Source organism: Aquarana catesbeiana, linkage group LG01, assembly GCF_042186555.1.
Source record: "Aquarana catesbeiana isolate 2022-GZ linkage group LG01, ASM4218655v1, whole genome shotgun sequence".
In the NCBI taxonomy this organism is placed as follows: domain Eukaryota; kingdom Metazoa; phylum Chordata; class Amphibia; order Anura; family Ranidae; genus Aquarana; species Aquarana catesbeiana.
In genome coordinates, this window is record NC_133324.1 from 318,233,763 (window position 1) to 318,250,169 (window position 16,407).

A 16,407-nucleotide genomic window follows, 5' to 3' on the forward strand; every position below is an offset into this window, starting at 1 on the left:
GGTGGTGTGGAAAGTAAAGATGTTGACACTGGCTAAACTATGCAGGACTATCCTTAAAGGATAAGCTCACTTTTTAAAAAAAATCAATAAATGCATATTGTTTTTGCAGGTTAAAGAGGAGGGCCACTAAAAAAAAAAAAAAATTAAAAAAGTCAGCAGCTACAAATACTGCAGCTGCTGACTTTTAATTGGACACTTACCTGTCCCTGGGTCAGCGATGCGGGGGATCAAAACCCCGCTCGTCTCCCCCTCCGTTCGGCGGCGCCGGCATTGCAACTGTGGGCGCCGGGCTGTGGATTCACAGCCTGGCACCCACTGCACATGCGCGAGCAGCGCCGAGCGCCGTGATTGGCCGCTCAGTCACCTGGGACCTGTAATGGGTCCCAGATGATTGACAGGAGGGAGGGAGCAGAGCTGAGCCCTTCCTGTGCCGAGACAGAAGTGATGTCACCAGCCCAGGCACTGAAAGAGGCAGACTACGAGGGACCCCCTAGCAACAGGCATTTAGAGGTGAGTTAGAGGTGAGTTAAAAAAAAAAAAAAATCCAAATTTTTTTGTATTTTTTTTTTTTTTTTAGGATTTTTCATGTAGTTTTTTTTTTGGGGTGGAACACCACTTTAATAAAAAAAATTGCATTTATTTTTTCTTTCTTGGAGCCTATAAAGCATTGCACCAGTGATTAGTAGATCGCTGGTGCCATGCAGGTCTCCTGCAGATCTGTCAGTGTATCTGTGTGCCCGTAAATCCCGTATGGGCAAGCAGATACAATCTGACAGGAAGAATCAATGAACCACAGTTGCAACCTTTTGTACCACCTGCCTCACCCTATAAGATTGTAAGCTCTTCTGAGCAGGGCCCTCTTAATCCTCTTGCATTTTATTGCATTATAACTGTATTGTCTCCTTTTTATATTCTAAAGCGCTGCGTAAACTGTTGGCGCTATATAAATCCTGTATAATAATAATAATAATAATAATAACTACCATGGCGCTCCACAGCTCATTGAGAAATACAAGCCAACAGCCGCAAAGGATGTCAGGCTTGTAGTTCATTCACACACGGTGCCCCGCATGGCCACGCTGATTTCAAAAAGTGACAGCTAGTATGAGGGACTTCTCGGGCAGCGGCAGCAGCAGCATTGCGAACATGTTACATTTTCTACCTATTTTTAGGGTGGAACATGTAACATGTTCCCAAAGGTTACCTTAACCTTTAAGTATGCTTTCTTCCATATTATATGTACCAATCCATTAATATTCTAAGAGGCTTCAAAGAAAGTGTAGAATTTAATAAATGGAATAAAATCTTGAGGAAGAAGGTAGAAACATTGCAAAACAAAGAAAAAGTGAGAAAGGAACAACAATTTTTGTTTTGACAGGGAATAGTAGTAGATGTTGAAAGAGAAAGGAATATGGGCAATATACAAGTGTGTCAGGAAACGAATACAACAACAGCTCATGCTCATTTTTGCACAGCTATTGCTTATTCCCGTGCAGCTAAGGCTCAAGCACATGTACATGTACCAGCACACAGACAATCTTTGGCTAATAACCAGCATGCACTGAAAAACATCAGTGCCAAGCTGTCTAGTTAAAGGAAATCCTGGTGTGTGCCAATTGCTGCATGTTCTTCAGCTTCCTCGTGGCCTCTGTTCCCGTTTTTGCAGACTGATCCTCCGTTGCTAAACTGGCTCGTTCCTGACCTTGCTCTGTGTATTCTAGGTATCCACCTTGGCTTGCCTCTGCCTGCTTCCCTGGTACTGACCTTGGCCGTCTACTGGACCTCGCTGTCTGCTTCCCTGATACTGACCTTGGCCTGTTACTGGACCTTGCTCTGCCTGCTTCCTATCCATGCTGCTGTCTCGCTGTGTATAACCCTGGATCACCTTGACTACGTTGCTATCCATGGTAATCACCTGCTACCAAGCTACTGGCACACGTGCTTCTTTGAGCCTTGTACCTCTGTCACCACATTCAGTGGTGCTTGGACCAGAGCTGAAAAATCTGAAAATCTGAAATGTAGGTTACATTTTTTGAGAAGAAAAAGGAGATCAAAAAAGGACAGAGCAAAGAATTAGGGAAAACAGAAAATGAAATGAGGAGTGCCCTAAAGGGAAACATACAGAAGGAGGGCGAAAGGAAATAGAGGTTAATAAGAGACTCTACTCCTACACTCCCTCCTACGGAGAGGTGTAGGTTTTGAACAGATATTTGGAGTTGATGAATTAAACATTTTTAAGAATCTTATTCTCTTATTTAGAGTTGGTTTTATAGAAAGAAAGAATTCTCTCCCTACAAATAAGTGTGATGAACAATATGATATGCTTACTTTGAGTATTTTGGAGTAGCAGACAAGAGGGATCTGGAATGAGAACATTGACTTTTTGAAAGTCCACAGTCAGCAACACCCTCCTCCACATGATCAACAATCATCCTCTCTCTACAATACAGGGAAACCTCGTCAGCCAGTTCTTCTGACTATGACAGAATTGTTCAGAGAGCTAGGGACTATTATCATAAGATAATAAGATTAGGAATAATAGAGTACAAGGGGAGAACCTTCATATCCAATTGCAGAACATGAGGGTCGTGTCAGGGCTGTAATAGATACATGTAGGTTAGGGTACAGAAGACCTTACCAGATTAGGTTGCCCGAGTGGGCCAGTTAGAATCCTATTTGAGAAATCATTGGTGTTTACTGACCATGAGAGTTTAAAAGGAGACAACTGCACCTCGCCCTTCCATGGTCACAGAGCCATGGCAGATGGGGAGGGTGCTGTGGGTATGAGTATGGGTATAACAAGCGATGGTGCTAGCGGTAAGGATGACCAATGGGGGATGATGCTGTGCGTAAGGATGGTCAATTAGGGAAGAGTCCTCTGGGTAAAGATGGCAGGGGAGTTGTCAGGTGCAAGGGGTGGCTTTTTTTTTTTTTTTTTTTCTTTATGGGGATATATCATATTTTACAATGTATGTGCTATTCTTCAAATAAAAGAAAGCAACTCTTCTTGTGACTCGTAAAGCTGGTAAGGTATCCTAGAGCTTAACAAGTCACCAAATTAAACCCAGCTCTTGGACTGTACTCTTATGCTTGCTAACACCCTGACTTTTGGATGGGTCACACAGAGATGTGAAGGATAGAAAATAAAAGAATGGAATAAAATAGAATAGAGTAGAAAATAGGAAAAATAGAATAAAACAGAAAATAAAAGAACAATAGAAAATATGAATAAAAATGAGTATATAAAAGGTTGAGGAGTACAATATACCTATATTTGATATATTGCCTAAGGCATATAAAAATAGAAAGGCGCCACCTGGACATCCTATCAGGTCAAATGTAGGTAGTCCTAACCATAAAATAGGCAATTATGTGGACAGAATGCTTATGGCTCTGGGTCACTCGTTTTCTGTCATGCATTCAGAATAGTAAAGATGTTCTTGAAATTCCACATGGGTTGTGCGCAATGATACTTTAGTTTCATTAGATGGGGAGTCACTGTATACCACAATAACCCCATAAAATGGGTTTAGAAGCAGTTGAGTAATTCTTGCAATAATATTGACCAGAAATGAAATTACAGAATAGGTATGTTTTGGATCTTTTGATATTTATTTTGGAAAGTATTTTAAATTTGCTGGTAAATTTTGCTGATAGATTAAGAGAGTAGCTATGGGGGTTTTGAGAGTGGGCTATGGTAGAAGGCATGAGTGAGTTTGGGGCACATGTGACCCCTAGGAGAAGATTCATTGACAATGTGCTGGTTGTGTGGAGGGGGAGTGAAATGGAACTTAGGGCATTCTTCATGAAATTATATGAGAATCCGTATAATATTTTTTACATACAATCTAGGTGTGGACAAGATGGAATTCATGGATCTTAAGAAAAGAAGATTCTGGAATAAGAGCATTGAGTCTGCAGGGTTACCCTTTACAGTGTAAAGGGGAATCTCTGTGGACCCTGATGTAAAAGGGAACTCTGTGGACCCTGATGTAAAGGAGAACACTGTGGACCCCGATGTAAAGGAGAACACTGTGGACCCTGATGTAAAGGAGAACACTGTGGACCCTGATGTTAGGGGGGGATCTGGAGTAAAAGGAAACTATGATGTAGGGGGGTCTCTGAACACCAGAGCCTCCCCCTCTTACACAACAATCCCCATTTCCCCCTTACATTAAGGTCTGCATCATTCCCCTACATCACATTCTGCAGTGTTCCCCTTTATATCAGGATCCACAAGATTTCCCCCTTGTACTGTAAAGGGCAATTCTGCAAACTCTGATGTTGTAATGGGGAACTCTGATTTAAAGCACTAGTAAAGGAATTTCAAACAACAAAAACAAGCCCTGCAAGGTAAAGGCATAATGTGCTAGTATGCACCACATACTAACACATTATGAAAGACTTACCTTAGAACGAAGCCTTCCAACGGCACGCTGTCACCACTGCAGAGGCTTCCATATCCACTTGGTCTTCCTTCCAGGTTCGAGGGCTCCGGTTGTCTGTTGGGATGAGCCACGATGACATGCACAGGAGTCTCCACAGTGGCACACAGCGACGTCACCGAAGGCTGCTCAAACAGTGCAAGTTTAGGAGATATTCGTTAAAAGAAAAAAAGTATACTACCACTTTAAGAGGGAAAGCTGGTGTGGGGGGGACACGACTCCGGTGACCACAGACCACCTTCCACAGACTGAATATACTAAAGTATTGATATTGATATCAGTGCCCCCCCTACCTTCGTGTATTCACTACCCCCCTTACATAAGTGATCTGATGCCCCTCCCACTGGTTGGAGCTGTTGTGTCATTGACACGGACCTCTGTAATTGCTCGCCGGGTACAGGGCACTGAGGGTAAGCTTTGCCTTTGATCTTCTTCCAACTCTGAGTCCCAGGGCAGCGCTCCTGTTCCACTCCTGCATTTAGACTTGTATTTCAGAAAAGGTGCCAAACACCATGATGTCACTATGCCTAACCCAGCCCGGCTTGAGCCCACCTCGAACCCAAACATCACTTTGCTGCTTTTGGAACTGTGCATGCGCAGTTGCAAGCTGACCTGTGGCCATATTTTGTTTATGGGCAGTGGCTGCCATTCCCAGACATTCAGCCTGGTTTTACACTGGTGCGTGCAGAACACTGCATGTGATTCGCACAGGAATCACACCTCATTCTTGTGCACATTAGATGTAATGTCTGTGCAGTGCGACTTAAACCATACATTTTGTATGGCTCAAATCAAATTGCATCTGCAGCAAAATGGTGCAGAACTCTTTTCCGCACCTGAATCACATTGCATGGGTGTTCACACAATTGCACTGCTCTTTGCAATCAGTTTTGGAGTGTTGTTAATCTAACATTGACACCCACAGAAGATCACATGGATGCCATGCGATTGCTATGCAGTGCAATGCGGGGAAACGCAGCACATCTTCTGTGTGAACCAGGGCTTACAGACACCATAAAATTGGCTGATTTTTACAAAGTGGCCATAAATTTACAGGTGGTTGGCAATCCTGTGCCCCCCTCCTGGTAATGAAACACGTCTCCCCCCCCCCCCCCCCCCATTGCAACATATTTAATTCCTCCCTCCGTCAAGGTAATAAAAGAGGTTTGCCCCCCTCCTGATAAGACACATACATCCCCTTAGGAATGACAAATGTTCCCCAACTCCAGGTAATGATAGATGCCCTCTCCTGGTAATGACACATGCCCCCTGATGTTAATGCTAGATTCCCCTGCCAGCCCCCCCTCTTCTTGTACTACTCAAACTGGCACAAAAACAACTTGGCCCCTGGAGCATCTCAGGAGGTGTAAGTGCCAGTTCACACAGGGGCGACTTCAAAGTCGTCCAACTCTGAAGTCGCCCCATACATCGCGATTTCAGCATGGCTTGCAAAACAACTTCTGTATAGAAGTCAATGCAAGCCGCTCCGAAGTCACCCCAAAGTATTACAGGAACCCTTTTTTAAGTCGCTCCTATTAGAAAGGTTCCATTGTAATGCATGGAGCGCGACTTGTCAGGCGGCTAGGTCGCCTGACAGGTTGCCAATGTGTGAACCGACACTTAGGGGATTGTTTACCAACATTTCTATAAGTGTTGGCGGGTGTTGTGGGGAGCTGTGTGTCTGTTCTCCCTGGCCAATTAGGTTGGGTGTGGATTCGGGAGAAGGCAGAGTGGAAGCTGAGAACTGGATTATAAAGCTCAGCTGTGGGACACAAGGCAGATAGGAGCTGCCGATCTGGATTCTGTCTCCAGGATTTTTTTGCAGGGAAATGTAGCTTGATAATGACAGGAGAAAGCCGCACGGGCCCCCTGGAGCTAAGGGCGAGATCGCAAATGCGACTCCTGCGACTTCTTATGCTACGCGCTACTGCATGTCAACAAGGCACATAGAAAAATGCAGCTCAATGGATATGATCTAAACAAGCACTTTCACAGTGCCTGAGATATTTTAATGAAGACTAGATGGAAAATTAGTAAGGTGAGCATGCTGTTGCTTTTATGATTAATATTGTCTGTGCAGAGAGTTCAGATTTAAAATACAAGTATTTTTACTGAGTATAAAGCAGGATTAAATATTGGTCTGTTGGTAATAAAATAAAATGGCATATATTGTATAGCTTGTAACAAAATTATTCAGGAAAACTTCTTTATTACCACATAATATTACAACATATTAAAATTAAATTGTATATTACAGGTTATTTAATACAATCTGTCAAGGTAAGAATAAATAATCTCTTATTTACACATATACACAAGAAGCAAATAAATACAGCAATAAAACGATATTTTCTTGCATTTTACATTTCAAGAGAAGTATAACTAAGCATTTTAGCTGGATATTAGGTATGATCCACATGTAAACATTGGTTTTACAAGATTTAAACCATATCTAAACACAACAAAATGGAATATTTTGCAGTTTACCAGTAATGGCTCCATTAGTATTCTTTGTTGGGTTTTTATTTTTATATGGTGATCCTGCCAGTGACACACTTCCTATCATAGAGTGACAACACCCACTCAGCGTCCTGTGTTTGTGGAGCGGCGGCATTGTCATATTGTCGACATTTTTTCAGATATCAGTTCAGTGTACATGAAGGACACAAGATTTCTTGCAGGACCAATTAATATTTTATGTACTTGCAGAAAATGTACTCATCCTGAAAAAAGAAATTTAATGTAGCCCCACATCTAAGGATTAGAAAGCTACAATATATTACATCTTTGTTCTTAGGTTAAGATATTCAAGTTCTATGTAGAAATGTTGACCAGTTACATACATTTTTGGGCACTTATGTTGCTACATATACTTTATACAACATAATCATCTTGGGTTCTTTGCTTCTTAAACAGAGAAAATCTTTCAGGTTAAAAATAAAGCTATGAAAGTTATGTAAATTAAGAATAGTACAACATAAATAATTGAAATATATTTAATTAATGAGGAAAAATGGACAACTATTTCATTATTTTGCTCTTTTACCAAAAAAATGTGGTACCTCATACTTTTTATTTCCAGCAGTATAGGTGTGAAGTCTGTTCCACTCCATTGTAAGGTTTGGCTTAATAGTCTAACCTTAGTGAAACTATATAGATTGAAATGTAAAACAGAGCTGTGTCCCCTTTGCTCTCTTCATTCCTCTGCTCTGAGTTCATGTCCTAGATTACAGGATTTTGAAAACACACGTTCATAGAACAGCAAATAAGCACAAGACGAGAGAACTTCCTGTATGTTTGCTCTGCGCACTGTGTCATCTGAAATCCACAACCACTGCTGGCTGGAATGCTTTTGGCTCTTGGCTGCAGGAGGGGATCGTCGATAGGTAACAAAATGTCCTGAATGCATGTCACCATGATGAACAATGACTGCCATCAGACGAAAGAGATATGAGGAAGAACTGCAATGAGAATAAGTAATATTAAAGATCTGTTTTCTGGATTATTGTTAATAACAATAATAACAAATCATTTAAAGATTTGTTTATTACGTATAGGAGACTTTTTAAATGGTGACAAGCTGTACACCTTACCTCATTTCTGTGCCCTTTGCTGAAACATTTTGATTTACTCATCTTGCGTCCTAAGTCAGAACTAAACTCCGGTCTCAAGACGGCTCCCCAACACTGACACTGTTTGAAGTATCCTGCCAATCTAGGTTCTTGATGAAAGGACAGGTTTCTATAGTATATAATCTATTAACGGACCTTAATTGTAAACTTCCTTACATGAAATTGTGGGAACAAGAGCTCAAAATGACTTTCGACCTATCTGAGTGGCAGGATATTGCCAAAAAATTTTCTTAAAATGCCTGTCAACACAACCCTGATTGAATCAAACTATAAAACTCTCTTGCGTTGGTATTTGTGCCGAATAAGATCTCCCAAATGCATCTGACGACATCCTCAATCTGTTTCAGACAATGCAGTCAATAGGCACTATGCACCATGTCTGGTGGAAATGTACCAAAATAACCAGATTTTGGTCAGTAACGGGCACCAATATGTTTAGATTCAGGAAAGTCTGCAAACGCCTGAGGATCCTTGGTCCTAAAGACAAATCTGTCCAGGTTTGCATTGAACTTGGATGACAGAAGGTCCACATCTGGGTTTGCCCCACCATTGACAGAACTCCCTGAAAACCTCCAGGTGAAGAGTCCATTCCCCTGGAGACAATTGCTGATGACTAAGGAAAACCACCTACCCATTTTATACTCCTGTAATGTGCACCACATACAGAGTGGGAACAAGAAGCTCCACTCAGGACAAGATGATCTAGAACTCCCCCTAAACCAATTAAGCTGGTGTCCATTGTCAGCACTTTCCAAGAGAGAGGGGGAGAAAGGACTTTCCCATCTTCAGAAGCTGGAAAGACATCCACCAGTCCAGAGACCAAAGAGTGCTAGAGTTTAAGGACATTGGAGAATCTAACAACTGTATCCTCCTGTTCCCATGCCATCAGAACATCTCAACCATTTTCCCAAAACAAAGGCAAATCTAGGGACTTCTAAGCATCCTTAGAGAATCCCCCTGATTTTGTCTGGAGGGAGAATCACTCTCCCCTGGGCAGTATACAAGATTAGGCCCAGATAATCCAACTTTTGAGCCAGGAGCAATGCAAATTTCTGAGGGTTGAAAACCCAGCCAAACCTCTCCAGAGCTCATACTGCGAAAGACACATTATGCTACAAATGAGGAGCAGATTGCTCCCTTAGAAGGGTCTGTAGCAAGCCCAGAATCATAGCCAAGACCTTGGGAAACACTCATAGAAATCTCTGATGAGGAGGAAAGTTTGTGACATGTAGGTAAGCATCCTTCATGTCCATATTTTTGGGACTCAAATGAAATATGAATAGAGTCCGCAAGACTTTTTGTCCTCTGGAACCGGAACAATCACTCCCTGAGAAAGAAGATGAAACATTTGAAGGCATGAAGGAGGAAAGCTCTGAAATTCCATTTTGTATCCAAACACCTTGTCATGGCGAGTCCAGTCCACATACAAGGCATCCTTGAGGTGGAATGTATAGGGAACAACTGAGGATCCTGTGGCGGCTGCAATGATCCCAGGGGCAGAACTTTATGAGAAGAGGACTCTGGAAGCAGTACCTTCAGATCAGTGCACATCACTTCTGTGAGAAACTGCACAAAGACCTTCTGAGGGATCTTCAGACGCAGAGTACTAAAAAAAAAGGAGTCTTCTGCCTCCCCATCTTCAGGTACAAAGTTGTCTGCTTCTGCATCATCCTCCACAAGTTGCTTCTCTGTTAATAAGGAGGGGAGGAGAAGGGCACCCCTTTGGCCCAAACCACCAAAACTCCTGGAAAGCTGTTGCAACATCGCCAATGCAGACAACATATTCTCCTTTGGTACATAAGAACTGGAGGAAGGTGCTCCGGGGATAGCGCAAGTCCCCAATAGGGGAAGGGAGTCAGAGCTAGGTCTAGGTTTTTCCCTACCCAACGAAGGTATCTGGGACCTTCCCTCCTCCTTGTCCCCTCCTCTCTGCTGTCTGTGAGACATGAGGTCTAGTGACTCTGGACAATGTGATCTGCGCTAAGTATAGCTATTCCTAGTCAGCCGAAAGGGCACTGTGCTACTGCACCCTACTGGGTACCCTGAGAGAAGGCTCCCACTGCCCCAAGGTGTGCTTACATTGCCCATGATTTGTGAAGAAGAGCTCCCAGCTGTAGATGAACATCAGCCTCCTGGTGTTCTTTTCCTCTACAAGTTCCTGCCCTATGCCAAACACTGTTACCGCTGCTACTGCCCACTTGTTTGCTCCTAGGATCACCACAAGGGGAAGATAGAAACAAAGAAACATAAAAAAGTGACGTCAGAAAAAGACCAAGTAGTTCATTAAGTATGCCTATGTTTTTGTTTTTTTTTTCCCCATTAACTTTTTTGGTTGGAGTATAGATCTGTTTGTCCTAGCGTTGTTTGAAGCCATTTACAGTTAACTGTCTCACTACCTCTGCTGGAAGTTTATTCCAAGCATCAATTACCCTTTCAGTAAAATAATACTTTCTAAAATTAGATTTGAATTTTCCTCCAGTTTGCGGTCATGTCCCCGAGTTCTTGAGTTTGGTTTGATATTGAAAAAACTGCCCTCCTGAACCTTATTCGCCCCTTTCAAGGAAACCATATTGCCAAAAGTATTGGGAGGCCAGCCTTTACACACACATGAACTTTAATGGCATCCCAGTCTAAATCCATAGGGTTCAATATTGAGTTGGCCAACCCTTTGCAGCTATAACAGCTTCAACTCTTCTAATACAGGAGGAGCAGGAAAATAAAATTCCAGTAAATAAACATAAGCGGAAAAAACACTGTTAGTTAGTTAGGGCACTTACTAATCCAGCCACAGGACACCCCTCCATGGAAGGGGGGTCCAATCTTCACTCACCACGGTGGGCTTCGCCCAGAGGTCCTCCTCAATCTCCCAGCTGAGGTTCAATTCTCTGGACCTGTATGGCACCCTACTTGAAAACACCCTGGCAATATATCATTACGCAGGGTTCTATAAACGCAGAGTTCAGTGCAGACTGGCAAAATTGCAGGCTGTCCCCGTTTCATGTGCATTCTTCATCCTGTGTCAGACCCGGGTACCATTCTTCTGGGAGATTATAGCTGTAGGAATGGATCCAGATAGAAACAGTTTCCTGATCCCTTTTGGAACCGTTGAGAATCTGGTAAATTCTGGTAATAAATGGTTACCTGCAGGTGGAGCATAACCCTGTAGGTAAGGATTACTAAAACTGCTCTGTGTCCTATGATGTATGATAAAAAAAAAATCTCTTTTAGCATAAAAAAAGAACTAACCAATTGCCCAAAGCTTATGGAAGCATTCATTGCTTTTCTTTTCTGAAAAATGCAAACTGCCTTAAATGTTATATTACCCTTCGGATTTGAACACTTTCACAGTCACTGACCTATGAAAAGTAAAGCGAGATCTCTTTTTACTAGCATACTTATTTTGGGTCAGGTAATGTGGCCAGCAGGTCAGTATTACCTCCAGAGAGCTAAATATTTAAGAGGGATAGGTTGAAAATGGCAGCCCCCATATTTCTCTCAGCAAAGGTTTCCTAAAACTTATGGCACGTGTCAGCACACTTCAAATGTCGAGATGTGACCATTTATTTTGAAATTGCAACGACAGAGGTTACGTAGTCAGCTATGTAAATTAACCTCTGTTTGTGTATCCTTTTCGATGTTAATGTGACAGGCAGGCCATACACGGTTCGAATCTCAGCTGGTTCAACAGGAATCGGCCAAGATTCGAACCATATAAAGGCAGGTTGAATGTACCAAGTCGATCAGTCAACTTGGGTACAACCAGCGTCCTGGGTTTTACCTGCGATTATCGCTAGCAGCTGCTAAAAAGACCCGGCAGTAGAAATTCTCACATCAACACTGTCTGTGTTGATGGGGAAAATCAAGCAAATTTCTTTCCTGTAACCCGTGGTTGCAAGAAAGAAATTTGCTCCGTGTATGGCCGGCCTTACTTTTTTTTTTTTTACTGCTTTGTCCTCTATACTTTTGTGTGCTTGGACTGCGAAATGTGAGCTATGTACACCATGTATGTATCCTCTTTTCTAAAATCTTTATAAAAATGTTCATTATAAAACTTATGTCACAATACTCACGTGCAGTCTGCTGGAGAAGACTTTGAGGTTGAATATGCAGATGACAATAGTGAAGAATATGTTCCATTCAACAAATTAATCTTGGAATTATGAAGACCATCAGAAACTAGACAAAATACATAAATTGAATTCATTTCAAATCAAGATTGGTGGAAAATATGTTGATGTATGTCAGTGTACAAAATTAAATATATAAATGTGCTACAAGACCCCACACTGCATTCTAAAATCTGCAAATATTACACCATATAACCAATACCCAAGCAGATTACTAGTACTGTGGGGAGCAACCCATTGGGCATTGAGGATGCATAATGGTATTGGTTATTCATGTAAGGTTGAGTATTTTACACACTATTGGGTTAATATTGTGTTAATGGTGGGTGTTAGATTCTATCATGACATACAGTAGATACATATTATAATCATATAGCAATTATGAGTAAACACACCCTCATTAGATAATAGTCAGAGACTAGTTTTCATATGGGCATAGAAATAGGTGACCTATAGTGCACCGAATATTTTTTCACCACTAGGGGTCGCTTGATAGTATGAGCAAATAGGCTTGTAAAGGATACGATAATATACATATCTAAACAGCAGTAGCAACTCAGTAGATTATCGCCACAATATAAATGTAAGTATGTTTTTTTTTATATAGTATAATATGTCAGCATATGATATCTACTAAATGAATCACCGCAGTCCAATTATAACAATGGGCTACAAGAAAATGGCAGCGATCGCGGGCTACAAGAAAATGGCAGCGATCGCTGCTATAAAATGAATGGGAAAAATGTCAGCCTATCACAATTCCCAGAGCAAGTCACGAGATTGTGACGAAACCAGTAGGAGGAGCTTGATCGGCTGACGAGGAAGGAAGTGAGGCTTTGTACTATAGGCTAAGGACGGGGAGAATGCTGGGAACCGTAGCTGCAGATTCAGTCTCCAAGTGACATTATCACCCCCTTTTGCTGTCCATAAGTATATCAAGGCTTGTTTTTATTGTACTAAATGTGAGTGTACATCTATGTGGGATTTTAAGTTTAATAAACCTGTTTTAAAATGTTATCACACCATTGCAAGTTTCCATTGTCTTTCACATGTGTGATATATGAGGAGATTGCTGGCAGCCAGGAGGAAATTGGCTTGTGATCCGGAGGAAGGAGTGATCTTTGTAGCAGCGTTTGAACCATAACTAACCACTACACGAAAGAGGAACCATAGGAGGATCTTCCCAAGCTGATAATATTATTTATCACAGGCTTTTTTTTAAAAAGTCCTTAAGGTGAGGGTACACCTGGTGCTGGTGGTGGGGGGGGGGGGGGGTGCACACCTGCATGAAGACATCACCATCATGGTTTATTATGTTTGGACTGTTGCAATACTAAGGATTTTTTTTGTGCAGTACACAGAGAACACGCACTTTTCCTATATATAGTTTTTGGACACTGCATTAAGATTTTATTTTTTGTTTTATGTTTATGTTTGTATAATGGACTTTTTATATTATTGAGGATTTGTGTGCATCACATGAAGCAGGTTAATTCAATTTTATGTTTTTTTCACATTATAAGATATATGCATGAGTTATTAGTTTGATATTCATTTTCTTAATTTATTTTATTTTTGTTTAGCGCCGCACATTTGGTATATCAGTTTGTATTGTCACATTTGGGAAGTGTGGGTAGTGTTGGCAGCTATTTTTATTTACTTTTATTTTATTTCTATTCATTTTAATCTTTAATTTTATTTTTTATTTTATTTTCATTTTTTTATTTATTGAGTCTCTATTTTTAGTTAGTTTTTTATTGAGGTTAGTAGTGTGGCAGTTCACACGGTTATACCAACTTGGACAACCCATTTGACTCCACTTGATTTCAGAGTTGCCAAGATTTCCTCTCAGAGCTATCTAAGCCACCAAGCTGACAATGTGTAGGAATTTCCAGTCTTTTACATGAACATTTAACATAGTAAGTGTATTGCCTAATAGCAACATCTGTTGAAGATGAACAGTAGAGATGAAAATTAAACTGTCTAGGTTGAAAACTTCTGACCTATTCTGGCCCACTCATTGGATATACTGTATGTGTTTATCAAACTGGTTTGCCCAATTGCCAGATCATTTGCCAATAAACAACAAACAAAAAAAGATTTTCTGCATATGTCTACTTTACCCAAACTGCTGCTGGCTCTGAAAACATGAGTTTTTTCTTGCCTGTAAATCGCTAAATAGATCCAAACATGAAATGTCTTTTAAAGTCAATGTTCAATTAATAAGCATGTGTCAGTATAGCATTTATCCAACTTGTATTGGACTGCTAGATTTGAACCAATTTACCTGCCAAGAATCTCATTTTCTGGCACTGTGTTACATTATGTGATATATATATATTATATTATACACACACACACACGTTTCCTCTCATTTGTGATCAGGAGTTCTGACCGCAGTTCCTCTTTTGGGGGCATTAGGTGTGCGATGGCATGGTTGGCATAGTCGGGATGTGTGGCCGCCCAAACCGCTGGGGTTGCGGCCTACTCTACCAGGTTATACTGATCTGGGATAGCTAGGGCACACATCCACCCGCGGCAACCATGGAGACACTCTCCAACCTGTGTCTCCTAGGGTCACCGCAGCCGCCGCAGACGGCGGGCACTGGGACCGGCGCGTCCGATACTCTAGTGCACATGCGCGGTGTACCAGCGGCCGGCCTGAGTGACGTCAGACGCCAGTCTCACTGAGCTCAGTCGGGGTGTACAAATAGTGAGGATAGGACATCATTCCTCAGGTGCTCTGAGGGAAGTGGATGTCCATTATACCCCATGGAACAGCAAATAGGCAGCCCCACACTCGGGACCCGGAACCACTGCAATTCCAGGTACTTTACTATGCACCACGCACTGGTATTAGCCAAGCAGCCACTTTGGCTCCAGTGTGTGCATATATTCTCCCTGTCCTCACGGCATCCCTGTCTCCTCTGCCCTCTAGGAAAGTGGATGTAAAAGTTTGCCGGTGTAGGATGTGTGCACACTCTATGTGCATGGTGTAACATGTGTGCACTACTTATGACTAAATCCCTCTATCCCAGATCAGTGAACTAAGGTATTCTGGGCTTTGTTAGTTACCCTCTTCCTGTCTCAGTCAGTTACTTGTTAAAGTGTGTCATCACATGGTTAAAGACCCTGGGAGATCAACTCTATGTTTTCTTTTATAGTTTTGTAAGTACTTGGTTTAAGGCGATGTGAACAGTAGTGGCTACATATCAACCGATATGCGAGTATGGGACCTAGTATTACAGCTTATTCAAACTCTAATTGAAGTATTTATTAATACTTATTTAAATATGCTTCATATTCAGTTACCTTGTACATCCCCACATCCTGACACCTGTGCCTATTTTGTGGGGGCCCTTTTTTGTGGTCACGATATCCCTGGCGTAGGTAAGCACTGAAACTCTTTGTTCAAGCACTATATTATTGGTGAGTTCATGTATAGTTTTGTATACACATGCACACTTGTACCTTAACACTAATAACTTGTATTGTATTCTAATTAAAGTATGTCTTTCTAACTAGAAATACTGAAGCTCCTGAAGAAGCGACAGTTCAGGTCGCGAAACATGTAGAGCGAGCAATTATTTTTAATCTATGAGGATTGTGGGAATAACCAAGAGGAATACATACACCTCAGTGTGGGCATTTTCTCAGTATTGCTCCACAGGAAGTATATGACTCAAGTATATCCTCCAGGACAAACCACTGTGTCCAATATGTGCCTACAAAGTCCATTATTCCCAAATTTTAGCATTTATACTTTACCCAATCACCTATGCAAACATTTCAAAAGAATGACTTGCTAAGTGGTAAGGCATTGACTTAGCAGAGGTATCCCTACATTAAGGAAGCATGTAAGGAATTCTGAAGTAGATTTCTTAATCTTCTGAGATCATGAGTACCTGCTGATCCATCTGTTGTTGGTGGAACTGTTCTGCTGCAAGTACTGCCTTGATGCTGAGAGAGGGAGTTTCCAGCAAGCCGATACTTATATCTGTCCAAAGCCAGAAACTCACTAAACTGGACGTGTTCATTTCGTTTTAGAGGGCTACCCTGATTAGACCAGCTCAGACGCTGCAGGTGGATGCACAAACACTGAGGAAGCTATTGGAAAGACAGAAACACTAATTCAACATAAAATTCATAAATTACAATAACATCAAAAAATGAAGAAAGACTAGAATAAACATAGCAGACCAA

At 41.5% G+C, this 16,407-nt stretch overlaps 1 protein-coding gene across 3 annotated transcripts in view; it reads right to left on the minus strand.

Moving 5' to 3' along the window:
* Positions 1–6,585: 6,585 nt before the first annotated feature.
* Positions 6,586–16,407, minus strand: part of USP30 (ubiquitin specific peptidase 30) — a 51,224-nt gene continuing 41,402 nt past the window's right edge. For 2 of the 3 annotated variants that reach the window (XM_073629953.1, XM_073629961.1), the window contains 3 exons: positions 16,110–16,311; positions 12,148–12,253; positions 6,586–7,906 (listed from right to left, as the gene is read on the minus strand). In XM_073629953.1, coding sequence (XP_073486054.1) covers positions 7,642–7,906; positions 12,148–12,253; positions 16,110–16,311 — 573 coding nt within the window. In that variant the 3' untranslated portion in view covers positions 6,586–7,641. The remainder of the gene's footprint in view (positions 7,907–12,147; positions 12,254–16,109; positions 16,312–16,407) is intronic. The other variant, XM_073629943.1, reaches the window with a different exon arrangement.